Genomic DNA, 22,295 nt, shown 5'->3' on the forward strand with positions numbered 1-22,295 from the left:
ATCGATGTTACTTCTATTTTTTTATATATATATATATATATATATATATATATATATATATATTAGAATAAATTTTCCTTCCACTTGTCGGCTGCTTCACTTTCTTACACCCTGAGCGTTTCTTTCCTGTGGTCGGGGGCCGGACCGCCCAGACGTTCCTCTGGATTGAACATAATCTATATAAAGAGTTTTTCAATATACATAATGGGGGTGACCTAAGTGCGCTCCTGAGGGTCGTGTAAGGAAACTCTCCTCCTGGGACTTGTTATCCGCCATTTACCCTCTTTGTGATATATTATATAGTCTCTGTACTGTCAGGAGGGCGGGGTCAGGTAGGAGCAGACAAGGGGGTGTGGGCCTGAGCTCTGACATTGGCTGCTTCTGATTGGAACTCTGAATCACGCCCCTGGCCTGACTCCGCCCATCTGACAATACAGAGCTAAAACAGCACATCAGACAACGAAACTACCTGCACTGACTGCTCAGGAATGGTGGGGGCGAGAGAGGAAAACCCAACTGTGCCGGAATCAGCGGGCGGTGGGGGGAGGGTACTAATACTAAGAACTCGAATTGGTGGAGGTGAAATAAATCAATGCTTTACCTGGAAAGACTGACACGACAGCAGAGACACATTCATTTATTCAATGCACTTTTAGCCGCACCATGTGAATGGGCACAAGGGCTGCGGCTCACATGGCGTCACACAACACGGGATCCCTATAACACCTAATGTCAGATTGTGACCCATAAAGTGCCCCGACCTGAGAGTCCTGTTGGATTTCTGTCACCGTATCCGCTATCATTAGTTGTGACTTGTGGTGCAGTGTTAGCCATCTTAGGCTCTGCGTTGCAGAAAAGCGGGTTTTATGTTGCAGATTTTTCTTCATTTTTTTGAGCCAAAGCACGAAATGATTTTAGCAGCTAGAAGTCTCAGAAACTTCTGGATATTTCCTGGTCCTCTTGTCACCAGCCTTGGCTTTGGCTCAAAAAACCTCAGTAAAATTGCAACGTGTGGCCTCGGCCTTAGTGTCACATGGTATAGCCCCATCCTAATACACAACGTACCTATCACAATCCCTGTGTTTAACCCATGACATTGGCTGTCTATTATCCTGAGGGCTGATCCAGAGGAGACAGAACCCCCGGACATAATAATAATAATACATTTTATTTATATAGCGCCAACATATTCCGCAGCACTGTACAATTTATAGGGTTCAGATACAGACATACATAACAAAGAACGTCATTTCACACAATGGGACTGAGGGCCCTGCTCAAAAGAGCTTACAATCTATGAGGTAGAGGGGGTGACACAAGGGTTAGCAGGCGCGGCATTGCTTATACAGTGTTCAGACAATTTTGTGCATTAGGAATTGTGATAGGCTTGTCTGAAAAGATGCGTCTTTAGTTTGCGTTTGAAACTGTAGAAATTGGGAGTTAATCTTATTGTCCGGGGTAGAGCATTCCAGAGAAGTGGTGCAGCTCGGGAGAAGTCTTGTATACGAGCATGGGAGGTTCTGATAATAGAGGATGTAAGTGTTAGATCATTGAGTGAGCGGAGAACACGGGTTGGGCGGTAGACAGAGATGAGGGAAGAAATGTAGGGAGGTGCGGCATTATGGAGAGCCTTGTGGATGAGAGTAATAACTTTATATTTTATTCTATAATGAATAGGCAGCCAATGTAGTGACTGGTACAGACCAGAGGCATCGCTGTAGCGTCTAGCCTGATACATGAGCCTGGCCGCTGCATTCAGAATAGATTGTAGAGGAGAGAGTTTAGTGAGGGGAAGACCGATTAGTAAGGAGTTACAGTAGTCAAGGCGAGAATGAATCAGAGAGACAATAAGTGTCTTTAGTGTATCTCTGGTAAGGAAAGGGCGTATTCTGGAGATGTTTTTGAGGTGGAGGTGACATGAACGTGCGAGTGATTCAATATGAGGGGTGAAGGAAAGGTCTGCGTCAAATATGACCCCGAGGCAGCGGGCATACTGCCTAGGAGTTATAGTAAGGCCTGAGACTGCAATGGATATATCAGGGACAGATCTGTTAGATGGTGGAAACAGTAGTAGTTCAGTCTTAGAGAGATTTAGTTTCAGATAGAGCGAGGACATGATATTAGAGACAGCAGAGAGACAGTCACTGGTGTTCTGTATGAGTGCAGGGGTGATGTCACGGGAATGGGTGTCATCAGCATAAAGATGGTACCTGAAGCCAAATCTGGCGATGGTTTGTCCAATGGGGGCTGTGTAGAGAGAAAAGAGCAGGGGGCCGAGGACCGAGCCCTGAGGAACCCCAACAGCAAGGGAAAGAGGGGAGGAAACAGAGCCCGCGAATGATACACTGAAAGTGCGGTCTGAGAGATAAGAGGAGAACCAGGAGAGCGCAGTGTCATTGAGTCTAAGGGTGCATGCACACTACGTAACGCCGGGCGTGTATGAGAGCCGTACACGCCGGCATTACAGCAGACTGCCGAACACTTCCCATTCACTTCAATGGGAGCGCTCGTAACAGCGGCGTTTACGAGCGCTCCCATTGAAGTGAATGGGAAGTGTTCGGCAGCCCTGCTGTAACGCCGGCATGTACGGCTCTCATACACGCCCAGCGTTACGTAGTGTGCATGCACCCTAACTCACTTAGGTCGGGCCCACGTGTGAGGAGTGTTGCAGGAAAAGCTGTGATCCTTTACCCTCATGGAGTGTCCCATATAGAACGTCTCATCTTCCGAAATCTGTGATATTATCGCACTGCACAAAGGCGGCCGTGAGATTCTCCACAACCTTAGCAAGTTCATAGGACAAGTTCCTCTGATGTGTAACTAATATACATATATATATATATATATATATACACACACATATACATACACATGTACAGTATATATATATATATATATATATATATATACAGTCCTATGAAAAAGTTTGGGCACCCCTATTAATCTTAATCATTTTTAGTTCTAAATATTTTGGTGTTTGCAGCAGCCATTTCAGTTTGATATATCTAATAACTGATGGACACAGTAATATTTCAGGATTGAAATGAGGTTTATTGTACTAACAGAAAATGCGCAATATGCATTAAACCAAAATTTGACCGGTGCAAAAGTATGGACACCTCAACAGAAAAGTGACATTAATATTTAGTAGATCCTCCTTTTGCAAAGATAACAGCCTCTAGTTGCTTCCTGTAGCTTTTAATCAGTTCCTGGATCCTGGATGAAGGTATTTTGGACCATTTCTTTCTACAAAACAATTCAAGTTCAGGTAAGTTTGATGGTCACCGAACATGGACAGCCCGCTCTCAAATGATCTGAAAACAAAGATTGTTCAACATAGTTGTTCAGGGGAAGGATACAAAACGTTGTCTCAGAGATTTAACCTGTCAGTTTCCACTGTGAGGAACATAGTAAGGAAATGGAAGACCACAGGGACAGTTCTTGTTAAGCCCAGAAGTGGCAGGCCAAGAAAAATATCAGAAAGGCAGAGAAGAAGAATGGTGAGAACAGTCAAGGACAATCCACAGACCACCTCCAAAGAGCTGCAGCATCATCTTGCTGCAGATGGTGTCACTGTGCATTGGTCAACTATACAGCGCACTTTGCACAAGGAGAAGCTGTCAGGGAGAGTGATGAGAAAGAAGCCGTTTCTGCACGTACGCCACAAATAGAGTTGCCTGAGGTATGCAAAAGCACATTTGGAGAAGCCAACTTCATTTTGGAAACAAAGATTGAGTTGTTTGGTTATAAAAAAAGGCGTTATGCATGGCGTCCAAAAAGAAACAGCATTCCAAGAAAAACACATGCTACCCACTGTAAAATTTGGTGGAGGTTCCATCATGCTTTGGGGCTGTGTGGCCAATGCCGGCACCGGGAATCTTGTTAAAGTTGAGGATCGCATGGATTCCACTCAGTATCAGCAGATTCTTGAGAATAATGTTCAAGAATCAGTGACGAAGTTGAAGTTACGCCAGGGATGGATATTTCAGCAAGACAATGATCCAAAACACTGCTCCAAATCAACTCAGGCATTCATGCAGAGGAACAATTACAATGTTCTGGAATGTCCATCCCAGTCCCCAGACCTGAATATCATTGAACATCTGTGGGATGATTTGAAGCGGGCTGTCCATGCTCGGCGACCATCTAACTTAACTGAACTTGAATTGTTTGTCCAAAATACCTTTATCCAGGATCCAGGAACTGATTAAAAGCTACAGGAAGCGATTAGAGGCTGTTATCTTTGCAAAAGGAGGATCTACTAAATATTAATGTCACTTTTCTGTTGAGGTGCCCATACTTTTGCACCGGTCAAATTTTGGTTTAATGCATATTGCGCATTTTCTGTTAGTACAATAAACCTCATTTCAATCCTGAAATATTACTGTGTCCATCAGTTATTAGATATATCAAACTGAAATGGCTGTTGCAAACACCAAAATATTTAGAACTAAAAATGATTAAGATTAATAGGGGTGCCCAAACTTTTTCATAGGACTGTATATACGCACATATATAAACACACACATATACAGTACACGCACATATACACACATATACAGTACATACACATATATATACACGCATATACATACACATATATACACACACATATACATACACACACATATACATACACATATATATGCACATGCACACACACGTATACACATATATATTTACACACACACATATATATATACCCCAACATTATAATGTTCCTTTACAATGTCCCTAGAGTATGAAGTCCCTTTCCTCGTGTCTCAGTTTAAACTGGGGGCAAATAGAGGGGTCATTATACAGGGGCAGCTGTAGGGGGCGCACAGCAGAGAGCAGAAGCCGTCTGTGGGTAGCTCTACTTCATTCGCATCCTCTAGACCAGAACTGGGCAAAGCATGGCCCCCGAGCCATATCCGGCCTTCTGACTGATTCAGGCCCGCACAGCTTGACTAGGGGGCGTGTCTTAGGCCGGAAGGACAGTGCAAGAAGATGGAGACATGTGGTGTGTGTCATAAGGTACTGAGAGGGGAATGTGAGATGCAGGGGGGAGAGTGTGTGTCTGTCTGTATGTGTGTGTGTGTCCAGTAACCTAGGGGCAGAGATGGAAGGGGAATATTATACTAGAACACAGATGGAGGGGGGGACATGAAACTGGGGGAGAGATGGAGGGGGGACATGAAACTGAGGGAGAAATGGAGGGGGGACATGAAACCGGGGGCAGATGAAGGGGGCACTTAAACTGGGGGGGACATTAAACTTGGGTTGACTGGAGGGGGCATTAAACCATGGAGGTAGGTGGAGGGGGACCTGTCTGCCTCTAGTTGCCTCCAGTTTAATGTCACCCTCTAGCTACCCCCTACGGTTTAATGTCCCCCTCTAGTTGCCCCCAGTTTCATGTCCCACTCCAGCTGTCATTAATTTATTGCCGCCCTCCAACTACTCCCACTGTTTAATATCTCCCTCCAGCTGCTCCAGTTTCATGTCCCATCTAGTTTCCCTCTAGTTTCCCTCTAGTTAAACTGGGGCACCAGGAGAGGGACTTAATACTGTGGGGCAGTTGGAAGGGAACATTATAATGTGGGGACATATAATGTACAGGTGACTGTAGGAGGATTATACTTTGTGGGGGCACATGGAAAGATGATTGGTAATGGGCGGAGTCAACGTAGAAGTGGGTGGAGCTAAATTTTCTGCGACGCGGCCCTCTAGCATAGTTTCAATTTCTTATGCGGCCCTATGGGAAAATTAATTGCCCACCCCTGATATAGACGCAGACATCCGGGACAAATCTCCTGCCAACCAGGACCGCGGGACACAACCCACAATACGGGACTGCCCCGCAGAATCCAGGACGGTTGGGAGGTATGTTGTGTGTATTATATGTGTTGTGTGTATTATATGTGTTATATGTTATCCTGATTCCGGGGCTCCATTGGATCTCTTCATTTGGTTCCTGGACTTTCGGGATTTGTCCCATCTGGGCAGCCATACTTGAATAACTGTCTTGGATTGATAGCTATAAACCAAGCTGTTACAGTCTGTACAATGCTCAGTTCAGGTTTCTCGTTCACAAGACTACTGCAATGAATCAATGTCAGGACACATAATGTTCGCTGTGATACTAAGTGCTTGGAAATGGCGTGTGCAGGTGGTTAATCAGGCGCCTCCTGTGTCTGGATGGTGGACAAGGGAACTGCAGGATCTGCTCAAACACTCCTCTCATGGTGGTCTGTGTGGGCCGTCCGGAGTCTGTTTGCTGTGTGTGTGTCCTCATGTGACCACTGCCCCCAACATCATGGCGGAACGACTTAGATGGCGGCAAAGACAACCATCCTGCTACTCTCAGTCCAGAGACCCTCACCAAGTCTGTCAACTGGGCTGTGTCTTATCTAGGACTTGCCGATCTGTCTCCAAGAGGTACACTATCCAAAAGTAAGTGATAGATGCAGAGATATCCCGTATACTGTGGTGCACAAGAAGCTGAATTTCTGTGCTGTCAGGGCCCGGATAAGGCGCACACAGGAAACCATGAATGTTTGGTCATTGTAAATAAACTAAAGAGCAGTAAAGCAAATATTTCCCATGTGTTTTATCATCCACACCACCATATGTGAGATGTCTGCCCAGGCTCGGCTGTACCACCATATGTGATATGACAGTGACAGTGTCATACACTATGTATTATAGATATATATAGTCCTAGGAGTCCTGACAGTGTCATACACTGTGTATTATAGATATATATAGTCCTAGGAGTCCTGACAGTGTCATACACTGTGTATTATAGATATATATAGTCCTAGGAGTCCTGACAGTGTCATACACTATGTATTATAGATATATAGTCCTAGGAGCCCTGACAGTATCATACACTATGCATTATAGATATATATAGTCCTGATTGTGTCATACACTATGTATTATAGATATATATAGTCCTGGGAGTCCTGACCGTGTCATACACTATGTATTATAAATATATATAGTACTAGGAGTCCTGACAGTGTCATACACTATGTATTATAAATATATATAGTCCAAGGAGCCCTGACAGTGTCATACACTATGTATTATAAATATATATAGTCCAAGGAGCCCTGACAGTGTCATACACTATGTATTATAGATATATATAATCCTAGGAGCCCTGACAGTGTTTTGGGGGGTACTTTGGAGGGGTCTTGGATGTCTACCTTTGTTTCATCCTATGTGGGGGTCTCTATTGTCATTGAGTTTTATATTACTCTCTAATTCTATCGATCTGCTGCTTTGGTTCTGTTCACACCATCGGATACTGCAGCGGTTTGTGGTTGTGTGGGGACCTTTATATATATATATATATATATATGTATACCTTGATGGCTTTTTGGACTTCTCCGGGTCATCTTGGTTCAGTGATCTCCCCCTGTAGGATAATATGGGGGGTAATAATGTCGGCCATGTTTGGCTTCCATGTGATCTGTTATTTCCTTTCCTCTCCGATATTACTGATCACCTCCTTTTACCATTATATTTAGTGGCCTCGTCCTTGTCCCTGATGATTGCTGGGATTTGCGGTTCGCCAGGTTCTATTCTCACCATCCTTCAAAAATTTGCAAAAATAAAATTGATATAAAATGAATATGAAGCCTTGTGTGTCACCGAAAAACTGAAACCTAAAATGGCTCTGACTGATCCTGAAGAAAGTCAGTAAGTGGTTAATGCTCCAAATTCCGCGGCGTTGTAACATTAGATCTGAGTCTCGTCTGATGCTGCAGCTTTGGGGGTGAAAAGTAAAATCTCCTTCCCAGAACTTTCTCTTGAAGTTCAGTCAATGACCTAAATGCAAAGATTTCTAGAGCAGAGATTGTCCCTGAAGACACGGCGGTGCGATCACATGGACGTCTGAAGGTGATGAGAGACAATCGGGGCGGATTAAAGTGCAGGAGAAGGAGGGGACTGGATCATATTTGGCAGCCCCATGTACAGATGGAGAGGACGAGGGAAGGAGCTGACGAGGCTCAGACCTAGGTGTGAAGGATGAGAGGAGAAATCTGGAGGAGTTGGATGGATGTGGCAGATTCCTAGAGAAGAGGTGGCTCAGTCTCTGTCCTCTAGGAAGATCATACAGGATGCCGGAGCCGTCCCCACAGATATGGTGGAGTCAGGGGGAAGAGAATGAGTAATGTGAGGGAGGAACAAAGAAAAGTCTGAGGAGACGTATAGACATCTGGAGACAACAACCATTGTCTCAGGTCCGTCCGCTGGCATCCATGACAATCCATTCAGCTCTTGCTTTGTGGCTAGTCCTGGTCACCACCACCTGGGTGGTAAGAGGTCACCCCCAGTGTTTGGATTACAAGCCCCCCTTTCAGCCCTCTAAGCCCCTGGCGTTTTGCACAGATTATTCCTCCTTTGGATGCTGCGACGCAGATCAGGACAAACTTATCGCTGAAAGGTTCAACTACATCTCTGAGTTCCTGGACCACAGCGGGGTCAGCGCCTGCGGAGACTACATCCGAAATATCCTGTGCCAGGTACTGAACCTCTCCTAGAGCCATAGTGGATACCGCACATATCACTGTCTGCTCTTCTCTCAGTCCCTGGACACTCTCACCCTCCCACCCTCTTGCCCATCAATCCCTCGTTACCTTGTTCTGACGTATTTCATATAAGGGTTCTCCATTTTGGACAGTCCCTTCTGGTTAGAAAGGTCTGATGACAATGGCGTAACTACCGCCGTAGCAGCAGAGGCAGCTGCCACAGGGCCCAGGACATTAGGGGCCCGGTGACAGCCGCTACCGCTGTTATTGTTATACTCGGGGGGTCTTTTCTTTCCTTTCTCACACCCCATGCTCCATCTTTACTCTTCTACCTCTCACACCCCTGCCCATCTTCTCTTTCCTGACTTTTACCTTCTCTTTCTGAAGTCTAAGCTTTCTTTCGTAATTTTTGGCCACTCGATGGAAACCTGATTGGTCAGAAGACCCCACATGTTCTTTTATCCTTCGCTCTGTTGTCTTGTGAGCTCCTCTCATTCCCACAACGTCTGACTCATACAATACATTATGCAGATCGGTCCGGCTTTCCTCTAAGTGTTTGAGTGGTTGAGTTCAGTTATTTCACAGCTCCTTGAGGTCTTCTCATTTATAGTATGTTGAGTACTTTGTAGAAGATCCACCTACGGAGCACCTGTGAAGTTTCGGTCTCTTCTTTCTGTCTTAATTGTTCTCCCTCTTCCACCTTCTATAAAAGCCTCCTTTAAGTGACTCCCTCCTTCCTTTCTGCTCCGTCTTGGTCCTGTCCAGGGGTGGCCCACCAGAGTCTTGTAGAATCCTCCAGTTCCCCATAGACTTGTCTTTGGAGCCATCACTTGCCAGTAGGGTCTAATTCATATCGGTTTATTGCAAATACCCAATTGGACATTGTGGATGATGGGTCGTATGACGTGACACAATATTTATAGATTGGGGGGGGGGGACTCTTAGAATTATTTTCTCTGCTCGGCCCGGAGATGTTGGTCATGACCCTCTTCTCCACTCCATTCTGTCCCAGTCTCTGCACTTTCCTACACATCTCCTTGCCGCTTTCGTTCCTACTTTTCTATCCTTGACCTTGGTTTGCAGACTGTGAGAGCTTTGTAGGACCTTGTTGTGATGCTCCATGTAATGTGGTAATTTGTTGTCGTTTCATTCAGATGCTGGTGATAATTCATGAGCTTCCCCAATTTTCCACTCTGTTTTCCTGCAGCTTCGGGGCAGGCAGAGCAGATTGTAAGGTTAATATTACAGCTGGCGTCCGGACAGGGAATATTCTGCATGTATGAGAGGAAGCAGCACAAGGCTCCATTGTGGTCTTCACGGAAACCCCTTGTGAGAGGATGAGAGGAAAGCTGTGTCTGGAAGCCAAATATACAGCCGGGGGCCAGAGACTAGAGAAAGAGGCTGATGGCCTGGGGGGGACCCCTGAAGGTCTCGGGTCTAGTAACAAGTGTTTTTCTTTCATGTATTTCCATTATAGCACAGGTCCTATAGTCTCCTTCATTTACTCCATGTTTGCCTGAACCTCCAGGAAAATCCCTGCACTGGGACTGCAGAATCCAAGCTGTGCAGCGAGAGCGATAACATAAGTATCAGCAGGATCAGACGCAACTTCACTGGCGACAAGGAAAAACCACAAAATATACTGGGGGAGGAGGGGAACCGATCTATCATACACTCTATGCCAGATTCTGGTGTAAAAAGATGAGATTCGGGAGCACTGCTGTTATCGTGTAAAAGATTAGTGACTTTTGGTGCCTTTACAACTCTTAGGTCATTTTCTGAAATAGTGGGTGGGTCAGGGGTGTGGCTTAGTGGTGGGCGATGGAGCCCGGCAGATTTATTATTTTAGAAATTGGTGGAAGTTTTAGCTCAAATCTTGCCCGTTCCTACCTGGTGTAGATTTCAGAAAGGCAAGAAATGTACTAAACCTATTAAGAGATTCAAGTTCAGGCTCATTGTACTCCAGTGCAGGGAAGATCAACAGCAAACGCCTTCATAAACCTCCCTGAGTGTTGGGTAGTGGTGCCCATGGCTGGTGTCAGGAATTGCAATGTAGCTGCTGTTGCTTGAAGGTTATGGTGCTGACTTGTGAAGCTTCTGAAGTGTTCAGGGGTCTCTTAGACTGATGAGAGATATTTAAACCCTCTTCCTCCTCAGCCAGGTGCCTGCAATTAGGTTGTACCTAGTGTGGCTTCTGTATCCTAACTGTTGTTCTGTACCGCTCTACATTGACCTTTGGCTTCTTACTGTAAATCCACTTGTTTCTTGATTTTGGCTGTGACGCTACCTCTCGGACTGGCTTATGGCTTGTTGCTGTAAATATGCTTGTCTCCTGATTTTGGCTTTGAGGTTAACTATCTCTTGGACTGGCTTATGGCTTGTTACCGTAAATTTGCTTGTCTCCTGATTTTGGCTCTGATGTTACCTCTCGGACTGGCTTATGGCTTGTTGCTGTAAATATGCTTGTCTCCTGATTTTGGCTTTGAGGTTAACTATCTCTTGGACTGGCTTAAGCTTGTTACTGTAAATCTGCTTTTCTCCTGATTTTGGCTCTGATGTTATCTCTTGGACTGACTTATGGCTTTTTAGCTTGGACTATGGATTCTGTGGTAGACTCCATGCTACATTATCACCGCTCTCTCCTTCTTTATGAATTGTTCTTGATATTACTGTTCTCCTCCATATTCACAATACTCCTACAATTTTTTCTGGTTCACTTATAAACTCCTTAACAAATCGGCTTTATCTTTTTTTTTTCCCTAGGAATGTTCTCCCTATGCAGCCCATTTATATGATGCAGAAGATGCCAACACTCCTCTCCGCGACCTCCCTGGTCTATGCGGCAACTACTGTACAGAATTCTGGTTCCGATGCCGATCTACACTAAGTCTGATCATTGAGGATCAGGACCTGTCAGCTATAGAGAAAGATGTTGTCAAATTCTGTCGTCTCCTGACAATAGATGATGTGAATTACTGTTACCCCAATGTCTTGACCAATGCAGAACTTAACACTGGACTTGGGAATATGCAGGAGGATGAAGACGGATGTCTTCAGTTGTGCTTACAAGAAGTAGCCAATGGACTCCATAATCCAGTTGCCATGGTGCACGCCAATGATGGAACCTATCGCTTCTTCATAGCAGAGCAAATGGGCTACGTATGGGCCTATTTGAGAAATGGCTCAAGAGTGGACAAGCCCTTCCTTAATGTTTCCAAAGCTGTACTGACATCCCCCTGGGCCGGAGATGAAAGGGGTTTTCTGGGTATTGCCATGCATCCTAACTTTCGGCATAATGGAAAGTTCTACGTTTACTACTCTATCTATGCTAAGAAGGAGGAGAGAATACGAATTTCAGAGTTCCAAGTATCGACTGAAGACATGAACATGGCGGATCACAAATCTGAACGGTATCAGTATTAGGAAGGGGTGGGAGAAGGACCATGGTCCTCCAGATGTCCTACTAGGTCCTCCAGATGTCCTACTATGATAAGCTGTCTCAATGGTCAGACTTTTCTTGTGATCATGGAGACCATTAGATGAACCCAGGCGAACAATGTCTGTGCTGACCAATCCCCTATAGCTAGAATGAATCCATCCATATTATGGCTATAGCTTGTACATTAGATTAGGAACAAAGGGTCTGTATTTTTCCAGTAAGAGCGCCCCTCATGTGCATTGTCTGTATCTGGTACTGCAACTCATCTCTATTCAAATGAATGGGGCTCTTCTGCAATACCTGTCACTGCCATTAGGCAAGAGTGGCACTGTTTCAGATAAATAAAATAGATGTTTTTATCCAAATCTCATAAACCCCTTTCATATATGTCAGTATAAGCTAGATAGCACAGGGTTAAAGGGGTCTTCCAAAAACAAGTTGCCCCCTGTTTACTGAATGGACAGTGGCAGAACTACCGTCATAGCAGCTGCAATGGGGTCCGTGACATTAGGGGGTCGGCCTGGCTCTACCCGCTGTGTTACCTGCTAGATACGGTATATTGATCCTTTACTGATCTCAGTAGGTTGACTTTAGGCTCCCACCTTGTGGAACAGCCAATATTCACTTACCCATCCCCTCTCCTGCACAACTCCACCTCGGCCTCTGGGGGGCGCATCGTATCCTTCAGGCTGGTCCCAAAAAGGAGGCGGCCATGGGCATAAGCAAAGATAGGTAAGTGAATATTCACTGTTACCTGCTGGGGTAATCCACGAGGGTCACTGGGAACCAGTAAAGGGAGCCATATACAGTGTGGGGCCAATAAAGGAGGCCATATACAGTGTAGAGCCAATAAAGGAGGCCATATACAGTGTGGGGGCCACTAAAGGAGGCCATATACAGTGTGGGGCCAATAATTGAGGCCATATGCAGTGTGGGGGCCATATACAGTGTGGGGCCAATAAAGGAGGCCATATGCAGTGTGGGGGCCACTAAACAAGGACATATACAGTGTGGGGCCAATAAAGGAGGCCATATACACTGTGGGGCCAATACAGGAGGCCATATACAGTGTGGGGCCAATAAAGGAGGCCATATACAGTGTGGGGCCAATAAAGGAGGCCATATACAGTGTGGGCCAATAAAGGAGGCCATATACAGTGTGGGGGCCATATACAGTGTAGGGTCAATAAAGGAGGCCATATAAAGTGTGTGGGCCACTAAAGGAGGCCATATACAGTGTGGAGGCCATATACAGTGTGGGGCCGATAAAGGAGGACATATACAGTGTGGGGCCAATAAAGGAGGCTATATACAGTGTGGGGTTCAATAAAGGAGGCCATATACAGTGTGGGGCCAATAAAGGAGGCCATACACAGTGTGGGGCCAATAAAGGAGGTTATATACAGTGTGGGGGCCATATACAGTGTGGGTTCCAATAAAGGAGGCCATATACAGTGTGGGGCCAATAAGAGGGCCGTATATGATTTGTAGGCCATATACTAACTATGTAGTCAAATGTATGTATGGGCCTGATCTTTCCCAGTTATGGATTGGGGTTCCCTTGAGGTGACGTCTTGTTCCCCCTTTAATCTAGATTTCGGAGTGCACTACTAGCAGGGGGCAGCATAGCGGGTGGGGGACACGTTACTGCCGATTACTATAGACCCCGCTTTCACTATCTCTATGGGATTTGTCTCTCCAGGCCTGACTATGGCCCCAGCTGTGGGACGTCCTCGGCCGCATTGACCTCATCTGGTATTTGAGGATTTGCAGACGACGGCCTGATCTGGGGGGTTCTCTGAGAGGGGGATGTGACGGGAATGTTTCCATATTAATTGTTTGGCTGATGTAGTATATACTTTGTGGTGAGGAGTCTGCGTATACTGGGCTAGAGGGGGGGATGTAGGGACAGCTCAGCATCCTCGGCGCCTGTACACACTGTACAGACCACGCTGACACAGGACGGGCGCCCGACACATTGCAGCAATTTACTGGATTCTAAGAAAACCCATAAATGCAATAACCGAGACCGACGTCTTCTAGGGATGGAAAACCTGATACTAGATAGTTATATATGTATATATAGTTATACTAGAGTATTATCTCAGATGAGGGTCTGCGCAGGTTAGGAAATCTGTTTTCATATAGGAGGGGGCTGAGCCTAGCGTCCCCTGGAGGTCTCGACCCACCCAAGTCCTGCATTACAGTGAGAATAATAAATGTGTAGTACTTACTTTCCCCAACGGAGGCACTGCAGGGAACTCCGAAAAATTGCTGGACCCTTGACAGGCAAGCGGCCAAGACTCCGTCCTCCACCCTGCTGTTTGCATCTGAGGAACACTTAAATAGGCTGTTGTTGTTGTTATTATTATTATTATTTATTATTATTATTATTACTATTAATTCATTATTTTATTTGTATTTTTTATTATTTATTTTATATTTTTATGTCATTATTATTATTTATTAGTATTCTATTTTTTTTTTTTTATTTATCATTAGTAGTAGTTGTATTATTTATTATTATTTATTATTTTGTATAATTCTTTGTATTTCTTTATTATTATTATTATTATTATTATTATTATTCAGGTTTTCCAGGATCTTTGTAAGCGATGACTTATCCTTCGGATCTGCCGGACTCTGACACCCAGTAACCCCTTGTGGATCAGCTATTTGAAACGGCATTAGTTCCCTGGTCACATGGCCTGATCACAGCTCAGTCCAATGCAAGTGAATGGACTGAGCTGCAATACCAAGCACAGTCATAATACAATGTGAGGCGCTGTGCTCCGTCAGTACTGAGAGGCCACAGCAATCCTACAAACACTGCAGTCTCTTCAAACAGCTGATCAACTAGGGGACCGGGTGAAAGACCCCTGACAAACTTTAACTGATGACCTATACTAAGGTGCTGGTTACCCTGTACGGTCAGTATGGTAAGGCCTATATGGTATGGTCAGTATGTTATGATCAGTATGTTATCGGTCAGTATGGTAAGGCCTATATGGTATTGGTCAGTATGTTATGGTCAGTTTGGTAAGGCCTATATGGTACAGTCAGTATGTTATTGGTCAGTATGGTAAGGCCTATATGGTATGGTCAGTATGTTATTGGTCAGTATGGTAAGGCCTATATGGTATGGTCAGTATGTTATTGGTCAGTAGGCACAGACTGAAATATCATACTATATTATTATTCTATATGGCTCTGAGTAACCCAATATTTCTGCTCCATAGAATTATCCTGGAGATCACCGAGCCGGCGTCTAACCACAATGGTGGCCAGATCCTGTTTGGAGTAGACGGATATTTGTACGTATTCACCGGGGATGGTGGACGAGCCGGAGACCCATTTGGAGAATTTGGAAATGCCCAAAACAAGTGAGTAAAATAATTGGAATTCCCTTAGGATTAGTCAGGACTGAGGTAAAACCTATAGAGGGAACGTATATAACCCGTAGGGAATAAGTACAACATAGGGCAAAGAAGCCCACCTAGGCCAAAGTGTACGAGCGCACAAAAAGCAGCACAGCTGGAATCGGGGGACTCATCGCGGATTCTGGATTGGGGGCTCAAGAGCCTCTCCAGCCACATATTTGTGGCCATAAAGATCTTTGGTGGTTATGGGGTAAGGACCTGCTATAGGTAGCGCCATCGCATCTTCTCACCTACTCTGTGTGTCTATCACCAGGTCTTCTCTCCTGGGCAAGGTTCTGCGCATCAATGTGACGGGAAATGACAAGGGTCCTCCATACCGTATACCGGTAGACAATCCCTTCCTGAGAGACCGCACAGCAAGGCCCGAGGTCTTCGCCTACGGTGCCAGGAATATGTGGAGATGTTCGGTGGACAGGGGAGATCCAATCACTAAGAAGGGTCGTGGACGGATATTTTGCGGTGACGTCGGCCAAAACAAATTTGAAGAGGTGGATGTCATCCAGAAGGGAGGCAACTATGGCTGGAGAGCAAAGGAAGGGTTCTCTTGTTACGACAAGAAGCTTTGTCACAACGCGTCACTTGGTAAGTGCTCTAGTTATATACGTGGGAATGTCATGGACACGGGCCGGCCTGGCTGCAACATTACAGGAGACTTTACAACAGAGTCCGATGACTGTCTAATGTGCCTGACTCTCCCCCAATGTTAGATATCAGGAGACCCCAAAGGCAAGTCAATGGTGCCAAATGGGCTCATCGGAGGCTGCATTACTGATCTAATAGCGGCTTATTGTGAGGCCATCGCCGGACTCTGTTATTATTTCCTGATATATCTCCTGCTATGTGGGTATGAAGTATTTGTAGAGGAGGGGGCTGAATTGGCCCATGTTTCGGGTGACGTTCCCTTATCCTAAAGTTAGGCCCAGATATCAGGATATGACCCTTGTGGCTCCTTTGAAGTGCGTTAAATGGCTGGAGCTGGGCCCAGTATGGCTGAGATCTATTCCAGACATTCACACAATCTCTACGTATATGGACTCCATGGATCCAACAAAGTCATCTGTCACACAGAGTCACGGAGAATCTTTCCCAAATCTGGTGGAGATTACCCAGAAGAATCTTATTGTACATCCGGCCACGAGCGGAGTCATCACATCTGTCTATCACATGACACGTCCCATCCTCTTATGTACATTATGTGGCGCTCCAACGTGTGACTCACCAGCCGGGCTGTAACTACAACTCCCATCATCCCCTGACAGCGCTGCCCTATAAGAATGTACTGCAGAATATGAGTAGTTGTTGTAGCGCCCCCTCTGTCCATTCTTACATAGACGTATTGTCTCCTGTAATGCTCACTTTCCTGTTTTCCCGATTTCAGATGACATCTTACCAATATTCGCCTATCCCCACTCTCTTGGGAAGTCGGTGACTGGAGGTTATGTCTATCGTGGATGTCAAATGCCCAACCTTGTAGGACGTTACATCTTTGGGGACTTCATGAGTGGGTGAGAATAGCTAAGACTACTAGGACATTGTGTTACCCCAATAACATGGACAGAAGGGCACTACCCTACAATAGGGCTTCTGTATAAACCCCGAATATCTCAGCCTGTCACATTGCAGGAGACCCCTGGAGGACATTCTTGTACAGACCTAGGGACGTCCTTCGCTGATGTTTCCATTCATCTTCCCAAGGACATAGAATAAGATGGTGACGGCCGGAGCTCGCTGACTAAAATGGAGCTTGTTGGGTTTCTGTCATGGTGACCGTCACATTATGGGTCAGCCACTGGTCAGCAGCTCAGTGTGTGGCACTATTGTGTCTGGTGCATGTACAAGAGCAGCGTGCGGGGCGCACAGTGCAAGTTGTCAGGCTAAGCCATGACCCTAATGTCGTGACCCCAGCCTGTTACCGGTGCGGCCTTTTGTGCATCTCACCCACCTTTATGGTTACTTGGGCAAGCAATGTACTGACTGTGGCCCTATATAGAGACATGACTGGTATATAAAGTGCCCGTATCATATGTACAACTAGCCGGGCCGGTGAGGGATCTGTCCTCCGGAGAGTTGGCGAATCCGTATTTATGGCAGAATCTGTGAAGGAGGCTCCTAATGCAGATTCCAGATGTGAACAGAGCCTTAGTAATGTTATATGGGGACAGCTGAGTAATATACAAGCCCTATATCCGCCCTGTTACATCTAGTGCACCGCTATATGGCTGTACTATTACCATCAGGAACCGCAGGGCAGTATCTCGGGGCAGAGTTGCTCTTTAATACCCAGAAATCTCTATTATTTGGATTTGATGCGTTCTCTTACTTTGTTCCAGGCGTCTGATGTCTCTAAAAGAGGACAAGGACGGAAAGCAATGGCATTACACCGAGGTCTGCATGGGACGTGGCCAAACCTGCAACTTCCCCAAACTCATCAATGCCTACTACCCCTATATCATATCATTTGGAGAGGACGAGGCAGGTAACACATTATATATGGCCTATGTATAGAGAGTATAGGGAGTGGACGTCCGGTAAATATGGAGGGGTTAAGGTCACACCTAGGTCTGAGGGTCCGGAGCCACCAATGGCCGCAGGGAAGACACCAGTCATATAAATGGTAGTGGGGGCTGCAGGACAAGGGTTAATGGCAGAGATGGGCGACCGCCCGAGATTCAATTCCTTTCTGGTTTGTCTCAGGTTTGTGATTTGTTTCCAATCAGACAAGTTTGGATAGAACCAGATGGGACATTATTACACTGTGGGGTCTCTTCGGACTCTTCGGACCCCAGACTATAATAGGTGGAGGCCCCGGGAGGTGGAAAACAATAAAACACATTTCTACTCCCCCTCCCTCGCCTTTTGGGCCTCGTCTCAGCGTCCGGATCACTCTCTCGGTCTCCATGCACCCAGGGTCACTGCCGAGGCCACTGATTGGGCCCCAGAGGTCACATGGGCGCACGGAGAGTCATGACGTCACTATGGAGACCCAGAGAAAGCCCCAGTGGCATGCGGAGGCCCAGAAGAGGCCAGAGAAGGTGAGTATAAATGTGTTTGTTATTGTTCCCCCTCCCCCCGGGGCCTCCACCTATTACAGTCTGAGGAGACCCCACAGTACAATAATTCACCCCCATACACGTTGTGGCGGCCATTTTAGTTTGTCTGATACAAATCCTCGGTTGTTTGTTATAGTTAAAAACCAAACAATTTGGGATATTTGGGTTGAACCCGACTCCTGATGAAGCGATGCGAACAATCTCTAGCTAACAGAATGAAGTGACCGAAGAAAAGACAAATGTAAATCCCCTCAGTATTTGGGGTGACCTTTGCCCTCTACCCGGTACTTGCAGGCAGTATTTGGCAGACCTGGGCAGGGAGGTTGTTCCTGCCGCCATCTTGGAGAACTAAACACAGATTTTCCGTGGATGTAGGCTGCTCCATTCCGTTTGTCTCTCCATGTCATCCCAGACAGATTGGGCTATATTTGTGGGGGCAGGATCATCACTTCCAGGACTCCTCCCCCAAAGGGCAAAGGTCACACCAAATATTAATGAGATTTACATGTCCAAAATTAAACCTTCTATTTCTCTTACTGCGCAGCATTTTCACCACCACTGCCTAAAACTTTTGTACAACCTTGTTTGTGAATAACTATTGGAGGTATAAAAAAAACTAAAAAGAATAATGGAAGACATGTAGGATATAATGTGATTATATAATGTCAGATCTCCCAACCGTCCCAGATTGTGGATAGTGTCCTGGTCGGCGGGAGGTTTGTCCTGGGGGACGCAGATGAGTTGACTTCAATAATGAATGAAGCAGGAACCCCCTGCTCCTCTCCTCGCTCCCCTGTACCTCCCCTCTCCTCTGCTCTTCTCCTCGCTCCTTTCCTCTCCTCGCTCCTCCCCTCGCTCCCTGGCTCTTCTCCTCACTAAATTCTAATTCTAAATTCTAAACCAGCGCACCCCTTTATGTAGCAGACCAGGGATGAAACCACCAGGAGATCACATCACACTGATCGAGCACCGATGTCTTAATCTTTTTTTTTTTTTTTTAAATGTAGATTGTGAGCCCCACATAGAGCTCACAATGTACATTTTTCCCTATCAGTATGTCTTTTTTTGGAATATGGGATGGAAATCCATGCAAACACGGGGAGAACATACAAACTCCTTGCAGATGATTTTTTGCCCTTGGCGGGATTTGAACACCAGGACTCCAGTGCTGCAGTGCTAACCACTGAGCCACCGTGTGGCCCCCTTCGATGTCTTAATCTTCAAGTGTTTCTCTCCTCTGCAGGTGAATTGTATTTCTTGTCCACGGGAACGCCCAGTGCAGCGGTAGCAGCGGGAGTCGTGTACAAGATCGTCGACCCATCCAAGTAAGTCCCATTCTTCATCTATCCGGAGTAATCAATATCGGACGAAGGGGGCAATAATCAATATATAGGAGGGAAATCCGGGGAGAATCGCAAGGAATGGCAAGAGGATAAAACATGGATGACATTGTATCAGATTAGATTGTATTATATTATATAGGACATTATAGACCTGCAATGTATCCTATACTGTACACGCAGCTGGCGGCAGATCTTTGCCGTGTCTTGGATCCATCTTGAGTCCCCGCTGACTGCACTTCCAGGGGTCTCCACTTTTATTAGATTTATTTTGTCTCTTTTGGGATTTCCATTTTTCTCTAAAGTTGGAGAACAGATCAATCCACCCCAGCGGGTGATGGGGGCACCAAAGGACCGTGCATATACAGAACTATAAAGATTTATCCAGACAGGTATTTTCAAGGCTCATCTGATCAGACACATCTCTAGGTGGACACTGATGGATTTATAACAGGGCGATGTAGGACACTCAATGCCGCATAAGGACTCCGTGCTCCCATGTGACCTCTGGGGCCCATAAGGACCTGTGAGGGAGGGTTATTGTCCCAAATCGACTTTACAAGTTCCCTTTAATAAAAATACACCCATATTTTGCCTTCCGTGTCTCAGATGCTCAGTCCTACGCTGGCTCAGAGCTGGAATAGATCTGAGCTATCACTTAGAAGAGTTTCTGGCATAAATAATAGTCAATTTGCTGCACCAGAGGGGCGGAAAACACTAAAAAATTGCAGATTTTCGCTCAAAGACAGGTTTGCCAAAAAATTTGTGACTTCATTGCCAGAGAACGGAGTGTCCCACTGCAGTATACCACAGGCCATAAGTGATAGGAGGAGGACTAGGCAGCCATGGAGGATCTCTTAGCCGAAGTAATGGGGGGAGGGTCTCTTACCCAGGCCAAGAGTTCCTTCTCCTGAGACGTCTTCTTCTCATGTGTCTTCACAGAAGAGCTCCTCCAGGCAAATGTGCACTTAATCCTCGATCCGTCCATGTCAAAGGAAAACTGGTGGATTTCTACCCAAGGCAAAGTGAGTAACGCTCTGCAAGACGAAATCCAGACACTCGCAGGCATTTCCAAGGTGTTTGTCTTCTGTCTTGTCCATTAGGTTTGGCGTCTATTCCCATTTGTGTTGACAAATGAGATGTTGCTTAAGGTGACAAATCAGCAAAAAAATATCCATATATTGTGTTATAGGATCTATAGGTACGTTTTGTTTCACCCCCTATAACTTCACATGTTAACTCTTTGTTCCCCACAGAACTCATTCTGAAGTCCAAAGTTATGACAACTGAATCTACTCCAACCTCAAGCTCGGCCAAAGTGCACGACACGACCAGATTCAGCACAACATTAGAACCTCACGTTACTGCTACAAGTCCTGCAAGCGTAACACACAGGAGAACGACCACCCCAGGGTACGTTACAGCCGCGCCTGTCCCTAGGCCGGCAACACCAAGAAAAGCAGTAACGCCAGTTCCAAAGATGGAAAAACGGGTAACCACGGTTAAGAAGGGAGGAAAGTCTACCGTGACCTCTCGACCTATCGGTCAATGGATTCCCACCAAAGGTTGGCAGAGTGAATTAAAAGATGTCTTCACCACCACTAAAGGAAGATCACACACAACCTTCACCGCCAACCAGGGAACGTCACGCCCAAGATACACCCCCCTCCCGAAAACCACATCACCTCCACCAAGAAGAACCGAAGCAGGAACTAAGACCACAGGCAAGAGGGGCCCAGCCATAAAGCGGGTGAAGAAGAAGGTTGTAAAAAAGCAAAAAGTAAAGATCACAAAGAAAATCAAACATGGGACTGTCCGTCTGATCAATGAAGATAAAAAACCTGACCGGGGGAGGCTGGAGATCCACATCAATGGAGAATGGGGCACAGTCTGCAATGACAGATTTGACAGTAAGGCCGGCTCGGTGGTCTGCAGACAGTTGGGCTACCCCTATGTGTTGAAGGTGGCCAGAAAAGCAGAATTTGGGGAGGGGAAAGGGCTGAGAATTCTGCTGGATGAAGTGAAATGTCAGGGGTGGGAGAAGACCCTATTGGAGTGCCAAAGATCGAAAATTGGACAACATGACTGTGCCCATGATGAGGATGTTGGGTTAGTCTGTGGGATGGAGGACAGAGACTTGGAGAAGGACCTGACAACATAGAGAATATGAGATGTTGCAAACAATCACAATTATCATCCATCGCAGATCAGGAATTTGTTCCACAGGGAATTTTTCTTTCCAAACTAACACAATGGGATGAGTTAAAACATTTAAAGTGGAAGCTGCGCTTTCCTCAGGTGTCATGGCGGTGCTAGAGGAGGTGAACGTCCTCAGCTGGGCTCAGGGGATTATATATATACACGAGTATAGTAGACGGTAATCTATACCTATGGAGGGGGCAGCCGGACTGCAACTCTTTGTCTTACTTGCCCATCTGCTGTAATATGAGTCACCAGAGCCGCAGCCGCTCACATGATGCAAACTCAGCACACGACAGACCTGA

The 22,295-nt window shown here is 45.9% G+C and overlaps 1 protein-coding gene across 1 annotated transcript; it reads left to right on the forward strand.

Moving 5' to 3' along the window:
• Positions 1 to 8,252: 8,252 nt before the first annotated feature.
• On the forward strand, positions 8,253 to 22,035 carry LOC142185152 (HHIP-like protein 1). Its single transcript, XM_075260417.1, has 9 exons — positions 8,253 to 8,516; positions 11,286 to 11,932; positions 15,201 to 15,344; positions 15,655 to 15,983; positions 16,780 to 16,906; positions 17,732 to 17,877; positions 19,695 to 19,776; positions 20,734 to 20,816; positions 21,048 to 22,035. Exons 1-9 carry the CDS (start codon positions 8,253 to 8,255, stop codon positions 21,950 to 21,952), a joined length of 2,727 nt encoding a protein of 908 aa, XP_075116518.1. The 3' UTR covers positions 21,953 to 22,035.
• Positions 22,036 to 22,295: the final 260 nt, after the last annotated feature.

This window comes from Leptodactylus fuscus, chromosome 11 (genome assembly GCF_031893055.1).
Source record: "Leptodactylus fuscus isolate aLepFus1 chromosome 11, aLepFus1.hap2, whole genome shotgun sequence".
Lineage (NCBI taxonomy): Eukaryota > Metazoa > Chordata > Amphibia > Anura > Leptodactylidae > Leptodactylus > Leptodactylus fuscus.